The 18,683-nt window shown below is 41.8% G+C and overlaps 1 protein-coding gene across 1 annotated transcript in view; it reads right to left on the reverse strand.

Annotated features, from left to right (window-relative positions):
• The window catches only part of slc7a10a (solute carrier family 7 member 10a), a 39,680-nt gene that overhangs the window by 12,044 nt on the left and 8,953 nt on the right, over positions 1-18,683 (reverse strand). Inside the window, 2 exon segments of the mRNA XM_034680531.1 lie at positions 14,264-14,417; positions 18,056-18,264. Coding sequence (XP_034536422.1) covers positions 14,264-14,417; positions 18,056-18,264 — 363 coding nt within the window.

The raw sequence follows: 18,683 nt of genomic DNA on the forward strand, positions 1-18,683 counted from the left end.
GGAGGTATCCTTATCAGATGCCTGAACCACCTCAGCTGACTCCTTTCGAAGCGGAGGGCAGCGGCTCTACTCTGAGCTCCCTCCGGATGTCCAAGCTCCTGATCCTCTCTCTAAGACTGAGCCCGGACACCCTTTGTAGGAAACTCATTTCAGCCGCTTGTATCCGCGATCTTATCCTTTCGGTCATGACCCACAGCTCATGACCATAGGTGAGGGTTGGAATGTAGACCGATAAGTAAATTGAACGGCTCAGCTCCCTCTTCACCACCACAGTCTGGTACAAAGCCCGCATCATTCCGCCTGTTGATCTCATGCTCTATTTAACCCCCACATGCGAACAAGACCCGAGATACTTAAACTCCACCACTTGAGAGGGAGGGCAATCCACCGTTTTCTGGCAGAGAACCATAGCCTCAGACTTGGAGGTACTGACTCTCATTCGGCCGCTTCGCACTCAGCTGCAATACCCCCCGATGCCTGCTGGAGGTCCCAGCTCGAAGAAGCCAACAGAATAACATCGTCAGCAAACAGCACAGATGAAATTCTGACCCCCTCGAACAGGAGACTCTCCTCCCCCTGGCTGCGCCTTGAGAACCTGTCCATAAAAATTACAAACAGGATCGGTGACAAGGGGCAACTCTGACGGAGGCCAACACGCAGTGAGAGCTGTGTCCGGCTTTTTGCCAAGCATGCGGACACAGCTCTCACTTTGGTCGTACTGGGATCAGATAGCTCGCAGTAGCGGCCCCCAAACCCCATTCTCCCGCAGTACCCCCCACAATAGCCCCTGTGGTACACGATCGTAGGCCTTCTCCAAGTCCACAAAACACATGTAGACTGGATGGGCAAACTCCCATGCCCCCTCCAAAAGCCCTGCAAGGGTAAAGAGCTGGTCCACTGTCCCACGGCCAGGATAAAAACCACATTGTTCCTCTTGTATCCTCTGGCTGGAGCCTCCTTTCCAGCACCCTGGAGTAGACTTTTCCCGGGAGGCTGAGAAATGTGATACCCTCTCCGGCCCCCCTTTTTAAAAATGGGAACCACCACCCCGGTCTGTCACACTGTCCCAGACTTGCACGTGACACAAGAGAGGCCAGTCAGCCAAGACAACCCAACAATGTCCAGAGCCTTCAGCATCTCAGGGCGAATCTCATCCACCCCCGGCGCCTTGCCACTGAGGAGCTTTTTGACTACCTCAGCGACCTCTGCCAGGGAAATGGAAGAGGCTTCCCCTAGGTCTTCAAACTCTATCCCCTCGGAGGAGGACGTGTCAGCTGGATTAAGGAGTCCCTCAAAGTGTTCCTTCCCCTGCCCGACGATATCCCCAGTCTGGGTCTGCAGTTCTCCACCCCTGCTGAAAACAGCCTGGATCCAACCCTACTTTCGCTTACTAAACCGTCTGACGGTTTGCCAGAACCTTGGGGCCAACCAAAAGTCCTTCTCCATGGCCTCCCCGAACTCCTCCCACACCCAGGTTTTTGCATCCGCAACCCCCAATGCTGCAGCCCTCCTAGCCACCCGGTACCTGTCAGCTACTCCCAAATACCCCTGGGCTAGCCAAACCCAAAAGGCCTCCTTCTTGAGCCTGACAGCTTCCCTCACCACTGGTGTCCACCACCAGGTTCAAAGGTTACCACCACGACAGGCACCGATGGCCTTCAGGCCGCAACTTCTAGTAGCCGCTTTCACAATGGAGGCCTTGAACATGGTCCATTCAGATTCCCTGTCCCCAACCTCCCCCAGGATGCACGAGAAATCCTTCCGGAGGTGGAAGTTGAAGGCCTCCCGGACAGGGGCCTCCACCAGACGATCCCAGTTCTATTCGTTTGGGTTTACCAGGTCTGTCAGACAGCCTCCCCGCACTCTGATCCAACTCACCACCAGGTGGTGATCAGTTGACAGCTCTGCACCTCTCTTTACCCGAGTGTCCAAAACATGCAGCCGCAGATGGGATGATACGACTACAAAGTCGATCATCGATCTTTGGCCTTGGGTGGTCTGGTACTGGGTACAATTATGAACCACCCTATGTTCAAACATGGTGTTCGTTATGGACAGTCCATGCATAGCACAGAAGTCCAGTAACAGAATACCCTCGGGTTCAGATCGGGCAGGCCGTTCCTCCCAATCACCCCTCTTCAGGTGTCTCTGTCATTGCCCAAGTGGGCGTTGAAGTTCCCTAGAAGAACAATGGAGAACCCCACCCAGAGACTCAAAGAAGGCCAGGTACTTCGAACTGCCATTCGTTGCATAATCACAAATGACAGTCAGAGCCTTCTTCACTGCAACCTTAAGCCGCAGGGAGGCAACCCTCTCGCTCTCCAGGGAAAACTCCAACACTGAGGTGCTCAGCTGGGGGCTTGTGAACAAAACTATTAACAAGTATGTCAGAGGAAAATTAGGCTAGAGCGGGTGAGAGCATCTCTAAGCTGTTGATCTCTAAAAGGTAACTTAAACCATAAAGCCAACTTCTTGAGTCAGGGTTTCGCTCACCCTGTCACAATTCTTTTTTGCATAGCCAACAGCTCACTATATTATCCCTCACAGGTTATATTTTATGTAATGTATAAATGTGATAAATGACGTAGCTCTAGTTTTCTGAAGCTCAATTTAATGATTTTCACCCATGCGATTGTGGTTATGTGATTTTCATTAGGTTGCTGCTGCCTGAGTTGAATGGGTCCCTGGGTAGCTTCATGCTGCTCTGATATCACCCAAGGTAGGCCTGTTTCCCTTCTACCATCCCTGTTTTTTTCAGCAGGCACATGTTCGGGTTATTTTTTCACCCAACGTTAGTAATCAAGAGTAATGTTTTTGTTTATCTCTCACACAGTTATCAGAGATCCAGGGAGACTGCATTTACTGGATAAGGCTCATGTGACCAAGGAATGGGTGGCCCAAAGAACAAGTTCCCAGCTCCATTATTAATTATCATTAATGATTCCCTAATTTTTTACTAATTTTGGAGCCTTTTTATAGGGTCCCACCATAATACTTTTTTTTGCGTTTTATGAGATGTTTTATATTGGGAAATACAAGAGGGGTACTTCAATTTGCAATGTATTGTTGTACTAAGATTTATTTTGATGTGAAGTACTTTTTATTGGGTAAAATATACCCGATGTTAGTGATTGTGTTACTAAATGTTACATTAGTGTTGTAGGGTTTAAGAAAAAATAAATCAACTTTTATACAAACAGACATATCTCCATTTAACTAGACTGTAATCATTTGTCCTGAAAATAAAGAACAAACACTTTAACTTGGTTTGACTTTGGTTTTGTGAGCCTTTTTTGGTTTCGTACAGTTTTGCTTTGGGGCGTAAAGTGTCAGCTCGGTGCATTAGCAAAAAATTACACCCAGCATTCCTGTTTGACAGAAACAGGTTTCCATCCTGAGTATCCCACACAGAGCTGTGTGTGTCGACATGTCTACACGGATGACCAAGACATGACAAAATTGCCTTCTTCTCTGCATTTGCTGGCAGGTTCCTGCTTAAAGCTTTTGTGGCATTTACTAGTTAAATGCCACTATTGGAGCTGAATGGCACAAAAAGTTGTGAGTATTTAAAAATAAAAAAATAAAATTCAACACACTGATGCTGTGGTTTCTTTTCTAGCAGACACTGCACCAAATTCAGTGGCCATTTTTCTCTGAACTCAAACTTAATGTTGCAAGCTTAAGTTAGGGTGACTTATGTCCATTTTTAACAAGGACCATCCAGTTGTCAAGGACTGTATCCCAAATCCCAACAAACAACAACAAAGCATTGATATGTCTTGGCTTTGAACAAGCCTTGTCCTGGTTTTAACAAGCTCATACCAAAATACCCTGCCATTCTTGTAATACTGATTTGCCTGTACATGTGTCAATCAATCTTGATGTGTGGCTGTTGCTTAGCTTGCCCAACTTATCATACTGTAAGGATCTGCTGCTAGGTGGGCTATAGCTGTCATGCCTGCAAGGTAGTCAAGCAAGGAGCTTCCTTTGAAAGTACCAGGTAAAAAATATGCTGCATTTTGCACACACTGCAAGTGTGGTGCAAATGCCAAAATTCAAAGCCATATTAAAATGAGCAAACACAAACAGTGGGTACATGCGTATTGGCCATTAGATATTTCTAAGCATACCTTGGTTTAAAAAAGTAAAAACAAAGAAAGTGCCAAAGTGAAGATCACCTATCACCTACCACCTACTCTATTACAACAATGCACTTCTGTTTAGTGTTGACTGCTGTTATATTATTACAGTTTTCAAATCAAGTTTTGGTTTATCATGGGAGACAAAAGGTTTCACCTGCTGATGCACTTTACATTGTGCTGAAAGGTGCATTTAAAAAAATCCAAATGTAACGTGAGCTCATTTGGGTCTGCAGACATTTGAAGATTTTCTCATGAGTATTTTTTGCCAAAAAAACGAAACTAGAATGCATCCAAGAGGGCTCTTCCTGTGTGTCAACAGCTGTTGTAATGAAACGCTAACCACTGGTAGTCCAGAGTTAACAGGGTCACTCTTTAATGAGTCATTCAAAAGAAATCATTATTGGAAATGCTTTTCTGTTTTTTATCTTTACGGAAAGAAATTTCAGTCTGGAACACTGTCTTCATAGATTTAACCATTTATTGCCAAATTGAAATACAGTTATGTTTTGCGCAATACAATCACTTTTTAAACTGCTCCCCAAGTGAGCCAAGCAGCATGCTTTGGCTTTCCAGGGATTGCATTGCAAAATCTGCTGCAAGTGTAAATACAAACATTTAGAATAGAGAGGAGGTGGTTGGGGTGGCGGAGGCAAAGCTCCACCAGCAGCAACAGCAGAGTGGGCAGCATGGTTGTTGCAAGTATCAGTTAGAGGGACGGAGGGGGTGTCTCTCAGCTTGCTCTGTGATGAAATGTGTTGCATATCCTGTTTTTAAACACACAGGATTAAGGGTGTATGTGAGAGAATTATTAGTGACTGGATAGACAAGGATAGATGTACAACCAACACAGGTAGTCTGACCCACTGTTTATAGTCATGTTGCAAATCTGCAGAAATAATAAACAAAATGAAAAAGAAAAACAGGACAATTAGGAAACGGATCCGATGTCTCTCTTACATTTCTGAGAAGGAATATAAGCAGTGTAGCTGGTAAAAGGTGATCTAACAATCTTACTTTTGCTTCCTTACTATAATAGTACAATAGTGATAAAGGCCCCTCTGTTAGACAAACAAAGAAATGAATCTCTGTTAAAGGGTAAGAGTTGGGGTCAGACAGATCAGTTCTACAAAGTCTGGAAGCCTTATCTGAACTGTACTGGGCCTGATCCCTCAACTACTATCTTACAATGAGTCTCTTGATCTACACTGTAACCTATCTAGCATATCTACTGTATGTGTATCACAGATGTTTACTGTAAAGTCCTGTCAGTGCTAATTTTGTCAACAAAAGTGTTGATGAGAAGTATGATTTACTTCATAACTATGTAGAGATGATAACGTACATGTTAAATAAACTTCTGATTAAAATTGTGGTAAAATCTCTGATCATAATGCCCTCATAAATAATCACACATGAAACAATCAGATCTGTTCAGAGGGACAACCAGTTACATCACCCATTGTATTCCTTTTTAACCTATCATTTATCTATCATTAGTGCACCAGTACAATTTTTCAGTCTCATCTTTGCATCTTTCTCACTGTCATTGGGTGATCATCACCGGGTGCATGCAAGTAAGAAGTTGGTTCTATATAGTCTGTGGAAAGAAGCCAAAACTGGCACGCTATTAGAAGCTTATCAAAAATTAACAACAGCGGCCTGTACGGTAGAATGAAAGAAAAGACCAGTAGGAAACAGTTTTTTATTCTAATACCAAACACAAGACTGTGTATCGTTCCCTGATGAGGATGGAGGGTCTTTTGGATACAAGCTGGAGGAAAAACACTTACAATTTGAACTCACACCTGAAAACAAAGCACCACACGGTCCACCCGGGTAAATACCAATGATGCATGGTGATTTGGATGACATGAATATATATGGCAACTCTTGAAGCTGAGCTACCTTACAGTACACATAAACTAACATAGTAAGGCATTTTTCATTCCACTGAGATTTTTACAAGGAAAAATATATATTTAAAAACTATCATTGAAATGTCAGAGAAAATTATGACTTAGAAATCGACTGAGATAAGACTACAAGGAACACTGATTACAAAAATAAAACCACTGACTGAATATTGACTAAACAGACATGACACAAAGCCCAGACTATGACTGAAATCATGAGTTATGTTCTTGTGTGAGATGAGACAATTAAGTAAACATTGAAAGAAATCAGGACACATTCGTTTTGATAGAACAAATAGAAAGGTGATGGAATCTGATAAGTTATTGCAGAATGTGATGATCTCTTAATACTCATGATATTTTCTCTACACACTGAGCTACTCTGATTTATCCCTCTGCAAAACTGTTGGTCTGCTGACCGATCACGATCCCTTAATAAAACTCAGAGGGAGTTTTGTTTAGAGTTCAGTAAATTGAATAATAAGCTCAACATGGTCAGGAAATCTTGGACTTGTAAGACTGCCAACATTTAATTGAAATCATTCAACCACATTGAAATAATTTGTGCATGACCGCAGTTATTCTTACCCTATTCTTGGTGCTGCTTCATTCAAAGTGTCCTCAGTATGAATGCCCATAGCTGTAAGTTATTCTGATATCTGGCTTTTTTTCCCAGAGGCCCATAAAGGATTGAATTACGACACAATTCAAAAAAGGCATAAATATTGAAATGGTAAGAGTGTGCCAGTAAAAGTCATTCAGCTTCTGCAAAATCAGTTTTTGTCAATATCCAAATTTACAATAAAACATTTCAGCGTTTTTTTAAATAGATAGGGAAGCTTCCATTTCTATTGAAACAATAGCATGCTAAAGAGTGTCAAAAACCAGCCCACAAGGTGTAACACCTGGGTCCAGGAGAGTAAAACTCTGAGGAGTTATGACTGTGTTTACACACAAAACAGACGTATGCTGCATATTTCTGTGAGATTTATAAAGCTGTGCTTCAGCATGCTTCTGTTGATTAATCTAAAGTCTTGAACTCTTCACAAATAAGAGTCTTCTTGTCACTCCTGCATCTTGTCATTAAGATGTAGAAAAATGTGCACCTTTTTTGTATATCCTGACTTGTGCCAGCTTCAAGACTTAATTTGTCAATGAGTAGAGCAGCAAAGAGGAAGAAGTGTAGTTTCCCCAGATCTGGTCTTGCGGAGTTCCTTAACAGGGTTGTTGTTGTCAGGACCACCTACATTGAGACCCAGTTATGTGTAGCACAAGACTTGAGGCCCTTAGAGAGGGATACCAAGTCAAGACCAGACCAGTGCCAGACCAACTGTAAACCATGGCAGTCATCAAACTGATCATAAAGATCTAACTATCCCTAAAAACACCCTCAAAACTAATTTAAATTCTGTTTCATTCACCGCTTTCACTGCAAAAACACTGTCCTGTACAGTCTGTGTGGATGTGGGAGTGCAGCATGGGAAATTTATTGTAAACAAATTATCACAAGGCATTGTTGAAAGGGTTCCTGTTGTCTGCGCTGAGTGAAGAAATACAAACAAACTATCTGAAATCAACCTATTAAAATGTTAAATACAACCAAGACATCAGTGGGATATTAACTGTGATGGGCTCATACTAAAATAAAAGTCCACATGATTTTAACATTTTATCTAACAGCTACAATTTGCCCACCAGTCAGTCGTCAGTCATGTCCCTAATCATATATTGTAGCTTTAATATCCTCCAGACAAGTTAGCAATGAAAACTTCACCCTTCATACAGTTTGTACAGATAACACAATTTTGGTCTGGATACCTCTTTTTTTCTGGTGCCAGTCTGTAAAGGTTTGATTTTGCTGTATTTAACATGACTCATTTCCTAGAACGGACACCATTTATTATTTACTTTACAATCAGGAGTAAAATAAAAGTTTCCATGGAGGGCAATGATAGCTGAAATAATACCAATTGATCACCTGTACATGATCTAAAGTCTAAACATTAAAGTATGTACAATGAATGCTCCTTTGACTTTTACAGTGCAGACCATAACCATAACACCTCCTAAGAAGTAAGTCATGTTCACCTTTTCATATCAGTTGCAGCTCTCTCAGCGTGAACCCTGAGTACATATGGTAAGTGTGGTGCCCACATTCCTTCATAAAACCAGTTTTGTGTTGTCAAAGACAAAAGGTGTGCATGGCCCTTTGTGCATACATGTTGTTCAAAAACCTGGCCCCGGATGGGCTGAAACTCAGGAGTGTACAACTGTATCCCACCGCTGATGAAGAAAAACACACGTGGGGAGGAAAACTGGCTCCCTGCAGTGCTGGAACGAACAACAGAATGTGCTTATGGTGTTTTTCCTTAGTTTCTCATTACAACATAATGTTTCATGAGAGAAAGAAAAACAGGGTATTAACTACCAACTTATGTTTCAACTTTATTAAGATTCTGAGCCAAAACAAATATTCTTTGTACCGTTTTTCTTGTCTGGTGATTTATATCCACTGAACCAATGAATAAAAGATAATAAATTGATGGTGTAACGGTGCTTTCATGGGCCCTCCAATGGTCCAACTCTTAGAAGCCTTCAACCTGGACGTGTCTGGCTTGCAACCACATAAATAATCACACTTATACACCTGGTCTGGGTAACCTGTGACTCACATGCTGTACTCTTTGCTAAGGCATACCTAGGTTGACTTCAATTCATAAAGCCTTTGCCAAGTAAAGTTCAGTTGACATAACAGCAAACAAAGAGTATCAGAAGTGCAGAAGGGCATTAAATCCAGATAATCTCCCTGAGTGTTTGAGCAAATCACACTCGGCCAAGCACCGGAAATAGTTGTAATTTGTCACCTGAGGCCAAGATCCTTCAGCTCTTCTTTCCTAAAATGATTTTTTTTTTACCAATCTTCAGTTTGTTAAATCCAATTTGAGGGACTAAAAGCAACTATGGCTACAGATATCACCTAAGACAACCTGTGTTTTTGTCAGTTCATGTCAATGGAGCAAAAGCATGACAGACTGTAACAAAATGTTCCTTCACTTTTCATCATTCATGAGGTTTGTAGTGAACTACCCTAATCCTCTTCTTATCCAAAACAAACACACCCATATTTTGAAACCTCTAAAATCAACTTTTAAAGCAGCTTCAGACAAAAGATGTCAGGAGGGGCTTCAAATCTGACATGAACATAAGAAAACAAAAACACCTCTTTGACGACTGCAAACGTTTTGGGGCTTGTGGCGTAGCCAGCAGGTAGCAATGAGGACTTCTGGCAAATACTTCCTGTGCCATGTGTTGCCATTGTTTATAACTTCAGAACTTTAGTGCAAATATTTGTTCTTAGAGATTGGTCAAAGCTAAATCATCAGTAGATGGCTGTGGAGCAGGTCCAGGACTGCAGCCCTCTTTGGGACTATTCTGGCCTTCTGAAACACCCACAGTAGATGCACCTTGACTTCAAACTGAAACCTGAACACTGCTGACACCACGATTCAGTCCAGCACCAACAGACTCTTATTTTTATACAGAGTTTGAAAAAGATTAGTCAAAGCTGAGTGTGATTTCATTTTAAAAACTCTGAAATAAAAGCCGTCCTCCAAGTGAATCGGCATGTCGATATCTTCAGTCGGTCAGTATAATGTTTATGGTTGTGAATTTTTAAATTATGATAAAACTACTGCAGAATGACTCACTGTATACCGGGATGTATGAGCCAAAGGTCAAAAGAAAAGAAATCCATCTTCTTCTGTTGGAGAAGGCTGCAGATGAGGATTATTACATTGATTCCAACATCTGTGACCAGTGACATGTCTCTCTTCCCATAATCAAAGTAGGTCTGGGGGACACGGGCGTCTCAGAGGGGATTATATGATGACAAACTGGAAACATTTATGCTAGATATGGAAGGAGCACACAGCCAGTTTCATAGCAGACACACTGACATCAAAGCATCTGCAGGTTTTGCTTTTGACAGTGACAATAAAATTCCCATTATCCTCCAAAGATGGAAAAATATCAGTAAAATGTTATTCCACATTTATTTTACGAGCTGAAGTGGCAACATATCAGACATCTGTACCACTAAGGAGCACCGTAAGTGCCTCCTTTATGTTTTTATTTGTGTTAACTGCCTCGTTTACTTTTTTCCGACCACTGTGGAAAATTTGGCTTCCAATAAAAAGTTTGCAGCCTTGAATATTGAATAAATACTTCAATTAGCTGGTTGTATTTTCCTTATTGTCACTTGAAAACTCTAGCTTCACACATTTATTCTGCACACCTCAGCCCTTCTTAATAAACCACACTGATTAGCACAAGTAATGAGCCCTCTGCTTTATCTTGTGTTCCTTTATTTGTTTTCAGGCTTCTTCAAACCGGTAGCAAAATCATGATCAAATTACTTATCATGATAAATATGGAGATAAAAGATGGACATAGATAATTTTCCTGACTACCTCACAGTATACGGGTGTATGGGACACCTGACACTTTCGCTCTCATCAAGTCTTAGATGATGGAGGCGATGGTTAACTCAGAGGTTAAACCTCATGTGCAGAGGAGACAGTCCTCAAAACGGATGGCTTGGGTTTAAAATAAAAGGTAAAATAATTCTTTAAATAGAGGTAAAAAGTTGTAGATGATAGATTAAAGTTGGTATAACAGCTCATCAGAGTTTGATAACTACTTCCTGTGACTAAGGTCTGCCGTGTGATGTTTTGGACCAGAAAGGAGGATGGGGGGGATGGCATGGAGCAGCCAATGGGAACATCAAACAGCCAACCAGAGTGTCAGCTGGCCAATGGAATCCCGCCATCATTGATGTGCAAGGTGTCCTGCCCATTTCCTGTTTCCATGGTGCTCAGTGTCAGGAGCATCACGGTAACCACTGTGAAACAATGCACAATGGCGTAGACACACCCACTCATTAGCGGCGTCAACAAAGGCTGGCACCATTATACAGTCTGACACCGATACTGACACACACACACAAACATGTGCACACGCACACACAGTGGGCTCCTGGCCTAATCACACAGCAGTTGTAGCCTTCTGTCACCAAAAATAGCGCAGGTCCAGCAGAGTGCTCCAGCCTGACACATGCACATACTCATCATACCTCTGCGTCTGTTCCTCTGCTTCCCAGTCCGGCTCAGACAAGACCAAACTGGCCAGCGTGACGTCCAGACACACGCACACACTGCTTTTGCCAATGGCTATTTAAACACACATCGCTGTACTCCAAGACTTCAAAGGATGAGGCGATGATCAGATACAAGGATGGAAATTGAGCACAGCGCTTCATCATAGGTTATCAAATGACAACGACAACCAGAAGCACACAGTGAGCTGTCAAAAAATCATATTAACTTCAAATCATGGGATTCAAGCAGCTGGGTTTCTGCTTTGACGTCTGTAGTTGATCTCTTTCAGGGCGCCCATTGAAAAGTTGATGATCTGAATCCTCAGCTGTATTATGTTTGTAGGGTTGATTGGTTGGTTTAGAGCTTGCCAATCAAATATTTGTTCTCAAGTTATGTTGCTGTGTTTTATACACAGAGAAATGCAGAAGCAACACAATGACATGCAGGCTGTAAAGTTAATTCATTGTTAGAGGTTTTTTCTTCAGCACTAGAATTATCCACAGAGCTTTCCTCCTCCTTTCTGCTTAAATAAAACGCAAAGCTATTAAAAGCTGTAAAAACACTGAAAACACAAGTCTCGCATTACAGTTGTTTTCTCTTTGGCACAACTAAACTGGGTTTCTAGGGCTAAGTTTCTCAGTTTCACTAAAATCCTTAATCCAGAGTGAGGCCCAGCCCTGCCTAATCTCAGCATTTTGCTCACTCTGTGCTCACATTTATTCTACCTTGCAAACAGATCTGTCCAAATAGGAACTACTCCTGCTTTCACCTTGCTGTATCTGCTTTTCAGCATGTGTTTCGTAATCTGCCATCATTCATCTCTGAGAGAGCTGATTCGTGCCCTGACCTTGTCCCCTTGACTCGAGGATCAGCTGTTTGTTATGTTGATCTAAGAAAGCAGTCGTCCTCTGATGTTTACCTCACTGGGAGTTATTCTGGGTCGTACAGTCAGATGACCTGAGTGTCTGAGGCAACAAAAGGTCTGAAGTGTGATACTGTGAACTACGATGTCATGATGACAGAGGTCCAGACACCACAAGGGCAACAAGTGGCCAACCAACAGGGACATGAACCAGTTGGTCACAGAGTCCAATCTAGGTCACGCACAAGACAAACCTTTAACAAACTCATCAACAAGTCAAGATCAGTTTACTCTGAGCCTGATGAAGCTGAGAAACCTCACCACCACCACAGTTATCAATAAGCCCCACAGTTTAGATATAACTTTTTAAGCCATTCTTCAATCCAATTGTCACTCCTAAGAGTTAGAAGAGAAGATTCTCATACCTTTCCTTCAACTACAAAACATTTACAAACAAAATATGAACCCACTGAGTAAAACAGGCCTGATAACATAAGAAAAATTAACACTTGAGCTGAAAGCAAGTTCAAGTACCCAGTGTGTTTTTTATCAATACTGTTGGTGATTTTTAATTTTACGATTATCATTTTGACATGCAGGCCATAGACCTTGATAAAACTTTATTAAAAATATAACATAACATTGTTAAATTAATTCAGTCCTTCACTACACTTTCTTTGATTGAAAGTTTACTAAAAAATATTAAAACATCTTTACTTTATCTCCTTTCACATGAAAATAACTGCTTTAAAAGCTTCTTGAGTGTGGATGTTTCATTCAATTTCAGCAACTTGTTTCCTTGTTTATTCAACAGAAATTCTAATTCAAACAAACCATCTTCTCTAAATGTAAAAGAACTCAGAAACAGTCAAAACTGAGCACAACACATTCAACACGACCTAACAGGTAAACAATGTGAATCTGGTTTTCTGAGTGTCACTAACGTTAGCAGACCACAAGACTTTGTACCTCCCTGCAGGTTAACATCCACATCCACATCCCTGTGCTGGTTACAGATTCCTCTGGTTGAGTGGTTGTATGCCAGTTTAAACAGACACAGCCTATACACAACTTTATCTCCATTAATAGACTAAAATAATGATAACCGCTACACGCTACAAGGTACTTATGTCATTTCTGTTTGTTTACATCCAGGTAGTTGAGCATTATGGCATTATGGCAGTAGCTATCGACCTGAGATACAGCTTCAGCTAGTTGCAGATGGCTGCGCTACAAAAATATCAGTAATCAATTGAAGCGACTCGTAAGTTTGGTGTTGATTAGTGAGGGGGACAATGTTTAATCATTAAGTGAACTAAATGCACACATCCACAGTATATCCATGAGTGCTTAACCCTTTACGAGAGTGATATCATTGTAAACATACACTCACTCCAGGTACAGCCTGGGCTAAATGAAGTGGACTTTCTTTAAATTCCTCACAGTATAGACTTCATATATTATATCTGACACTGTAGCGGTGCAGCTAACACAGACGTGGTTATAAATCCTCTCACAGTTTGAGAGCTTTACATGTCTTATTTCAATGCTGCGTTCCTGAAGACGAGTGTCAGGCGTCAGATTATGTTACAAACTGTGATGCAGCTCTTTTCCTCTTGGTGATTAAGGGCTATAAATAAACCAAAGTATGTGTTTCAGAACTGAACAGGTAGTGCTGAAATAAGTTTACCATGAGCCTTGCTGTGCTGATGTGGCGCAAGATGACTGACTGCATTTCATCTAAAGCAGCAAAACTGTATAGGGAGGGAGTCCTGCCAAGTTTTGCTGCTTTAGATTCCTGCTTGATGAGTGACTGTTTGGCATTGACCTTTACTATTAATGAAATGAAGCGATAAGAGTCTCCTCGCCTTTACTCTAGAGTCTAGAGTCTAGAGCAACACAGGATATGTCTAGAGTCTAGACATATCCTGTGTTGCACATGACATCATGTGGTTTATATTTTCTTTTTTTTAACAATTAAAGAACTCACATGGTTGAGGTCAGATGCAGAAGTTACCCTGATCGGACTCAAGATTCATTCATTTAAAAAAAAAACGGAAAAAGGAAGAAAATGATTTTCAGGTGATCACTGGGAGGTGAAGTTTAGACTTATAGCACATCACCAACAGAATCACATCAACAGAATAAGCCCTGAATCAGGGCTTTGAGAAGGCGTTGTTTGTGACTCACCGATACAGATGGTGGCGAGGAGTCTGGTAGCGATGAACGGAGGCAGGCAGTTCGGGAAGGCCGGCTGCAGGACGTAGTTGGCGAAGGTGAGTGCGATGACAGCCAGCGTGGTCGGATACATGATGAGGACAGCACTCCATAACAACAGGAATCACTACAGGACAAACAGACAAAACACAGCCGATGTTCGGTGAGAGTTACAGCTCTTACAGCCGTTACAGTTTATAAAGAGCAATCAGAAAACCAAGATGTTGTGTTTGGTCTTATCTGGAACTTTTTTCAACATCATCCTGATTCCACATTTCTGCTTACATCAAGAGATGACAAGCCAGGTCCTGCTGTTGATCTCTGCCACTGTTCTACTGTAGGTAACTAAGGCTGGGTGTCTTGCTTTACTGAGGAGACCGAAAGCAAATGAAGTCCTGTTCCTCAAACAGTATGACTATTCTGAGTAAATTACAGACACAAAACTACTAATACTACTATCAATTCACCACTATCATCTCTGCCTCTCTCTCTCTCTCTCTCTCTCTCTCTCCTCTCTCCCTTCCTCTCTTCCCTCTCCTCATCCTCTCTCCCTCTCTCTCCTCTCTCTCTCTCCTCTCTCTCTCTCTCGCCTCTCTCTCTCCCTCTATCCCTCTCTCCCTCTCCCTCTCCTCCCCTCTCTCCCTCTCCCTCTCACCAACTCTCCTCTTCCTTAAAAACGTACAGTCTGATATCAAATCGTGTGCGACTCTCCAGCAGAGGTGAACTAACCGCTGTGCATGCAGAGTCTGTGTTCCCCTGCGTGTTCATACATGAGACACTGCTGCCATCAGAGGACAATGTCAGTGGGTTAATCAAGGTAGATACTCAGGTATGCATGGCGGCTTTTCAGAACATGTGGGTTCAGAGGGCTCGTTATCTCAGTACTCGTTAACGTTGTAGAGACGTATGCGGCTGTTTAATGGAGGTGCTGTGGAGTGTTGCCGAGTTGGCGGTTGTCAGGGGCTGAGCTTTAGTTGTTAAATGTGACTGTCACAGTGCTGGATACTACTTAAATATATATTTTAAAGAGTTGATTACCTAAAGCACATTAATCTCAGCTTCATTATAGAGAGGCTCATACTTTTTCCCCTCCAACCCAGTCACAAGATTTATTTTGCTTTCTGTCCCCAGAGTGCGTCTTGAAATGTGGAAAAGAGTTTTCAGGTATGCTGCTCCTTCAGCTGATATCTGCTGCAGGATGATTTGTTTCTGAGAGAATTGGTCTCTTTAAATGTTTTTAAAAGTAGACTGAAGGCAGTGGAGGAGGATGCATCAGGTTTAGATGTTGACTGATGACTTTCGGGTATAGAGTAGGGATGCACAATCCTACTTTTTAGGTCCTGATACCGCTCTCGATACCTGGGCTTTGGTATCTGCCAATACCGATACCAAGCCGATCCGATCTGGTTACTGATTAACATCTCTATTCCTTAATGTGAGGATAGAATCATGTTGGCAACTTCAGGCTTTTTGACTTGATGGTAAACTGTACCTTGGTTCAAGTGCCAAACCAGAGGCTGGAATCCCTGAATTTCAATGGATCAAGAACAATTAAATTCAATAACCTGTCCCTTTTTTCACACTTTGAATCCATTAATAGAAGGTTTCTTGCTTCTTTGCAGTAAGCTACAGCTGATGTAAACTTCCTCCTTTTGGCTCCCATTATATTTTTAAGCGCGACTGCCATCCGTTGAAACATTACCGCTGCACATGTTGCTAGTTTCCGGTGGAGTGTTAGCAAAAGAAGCCGTGGCATGCACCTAAACTGCAAGAGCCTCTTGTAGGTCTCCTCCATCATGCTCCACTGGGCAAAAACGCCAGGACCGGCCGGTGCTGATGGATGTAGAAGATGCACATGGCTATTGTAAACACAGAAAAGCATAGAAGACTGAGATGAATAGATCTGCCATATGGATCGGTACTATATATCGGTCCGTTTGTCACCGATATCTGATCTAGCTTTTGAGTCCGATCTAGCCGATACCCTCGTTATGAGATCAGGAACCGTTAACATGTGTTTTAATGGTAATGAATTGTATGGCTGTAATTTTGTTGGATTGTGCTGCCAATTGGTTTTGGCCAGGACACTCTTGTAGCAGATATTTCTAATATCAATGAGGTGGATAAAGAAATCTTAAGTAAATAAGATTGTAAAGTTTATTTAAAGGGCTGTTCCACTTGTTTCTCTCACTCTCTCTCCTCCTCTATGCAAATGTCAGAGCTTGTTATTTTACTGTATATTAGGGATGACCACAATTAATCGATATCGATTAATTGACTGTTAAGAAATTACTCGAAACACACATTTTTGTTATCAATTTTCCGTCACGTGGAACAAACATCATGTGGTCTCATATTACACTCATCTATCAGGGAGGTGTTTTAAGCATGTTTTGATGTGAATCAGCTGTTAAAGGTGTTGCGCACAGCGGAGACGCTCAGCTGGCGGCTGCGGCTGTGCGTCAGGTCTCCACGTGCGCTTTTTTAAAAGAGGATCAATACAAAACTGCTGCCAACAACAACACGGACACAAAGGTTGACAGCTTTAAACAGGATATTTCCACCTTTGGATACAAAGGCAACAGACAGGTGGAAATTCTGGTACGCTACGTTTACAGACCAGCAACATCAGAGCCGTCTGGGCTTTTCTCAGCAGGACTGATTATGACCCGGTTGCGCTCCTGGCTGACACTTGACCGAATACACATGTTTATTTTTCTCAATAAGAACGAAGAGACAGAAAACTGGACACTGTGAGTCTGAAGTACTTTTCTGTTAGTATTATGAGCCTTCACTTTATAAGACTATGTCGGCGGAGAATATTTTAATGAGCCTGATCGTTGATATTCTGCGTGTCAAACGTGTGCCCGTATTCAATCCCATCAGTTATATTGCATTTTGTTGCTGTAGAAAATAAAATTTAGGGGGAAAACAACCTATTTGGCAATGTTTTTGACGTAAGAATAATAATGTTTTTTTTTATCAATTAATAGATAATTGATCGTTAATATTTCCAAAATCGATCACGGAAAATACTTAAATGTACATCCCTACTGTATATACAGTATGTACATATAAACACTCTGCATTTATCTGCAGTAATCATCAATATTTCTCCATTTTGCAATGCATGCATACCACGGAATGGAAAAACATGTCAGTTCTCTCCAGAATCATGCAGCCCTAACGTAGACTAGTGTTGTAATGTGTTTCCACATAGTATTACATCTCTCATATGGGACATATTCAGTATTTTCATAAGGCTGAGCTTAACAGTAGGTTCTTCAGACCAAAGTTGCTACATCATGAATTATGACTGAATGCATTCCTGTTGCAGCTTCTCAGGTGGTGGTAAATGTTGAGGACTGAGACTGCTTATTTCTGACTTTTCAAGTCGATGCATTGTGATTCCAAATTACTATTAAATAGCTGTGAATTATCTGAGTTTGGAATTGGGGTTAATCCTGAGGATTAGTCTAGGATTTACATTTATGTTTGGATTTCTTTTTGTTCCCTTATTGAACGAGCGACACAGACCACACAGGACTAACTGGTGCCCTCACAGGCACACTCAGTGTCAGGCACGTTTGACCTTCTTAAGCTTCCAGTACTGCTCCATGATCAGCTGACATGTCACATGACGATATGAAAGTCACAAGACCTTTGGAGCAGATTGGTTTCAGACAGGCAGACCTACTAAACCACCTCTGTGTACAGGCTCAGAGCTGTTTCAGTAAAGTCCACACAGGACAAAAACTGCTGAACTTACCCCACTAGCCCTCCAAAGATTTCTGTCACATATGAATAGTCTCCTCCAGACTTTGGGATGGTGACACCCAGTTCAGCATAGCACATGGACCCGAGGGCGCAGATCCCCCCTCCACAAACCCAGACGATGAGTGACAGCCCCACTGAGCCGGCATGCTCCAACACTCCTTTAGGTGAGATGAAGATCCCCGAGCCAATGATGTTCCCTGAAGAGGAGAGCAAAGATTAAAGTGGTTCATTGCAAATAACAGAGATTTTTTAATAGTCCAAACACTAAAACATTCAGAGATCCAGATCCAGGTTTCTGACTCACACTCAAAACAAAAAAAGCAGCTTGGACAAAGAAAAAAGAAAGAAAACAGCAGAGAGCTCCCAAGAGGCTTATTACAACATCTCAGCCATTTAAATGAAATCCTGAGGGATCGGTTTCAACTTACTTTTGTTTCCTTAAAGATCCAGAATAATGCCCTGAGATTACCTGATCATTAAAATGCTGTCTTTTGTTTTTTTACTGAAATGCTCTAGAAACTTATTTTTCAAGTTTTGAGATGATTTTCAGGAAGAAAAACAGAGAGAACAACAAAGTCAAACAACAAAATATTTTTGCATTGTGTCAATCATTTGA

The sequence above is a fragment of the Notolabrus celidotus genome, chromosome 3 (assembly GCF_009762535.1).
Source record: "Notolabrus celidotus isolate fNotCel1 chromosome 3, fNotCel1.pri, whole genome shotgun sequence".
NCBI classification, from domain to species: domain Eukaryota; kingdom Metazoa; phylum Chordata; class Actinopteri; order Labriformes; family Labridae; genus Notolabrus; species Notolabrus celidotus.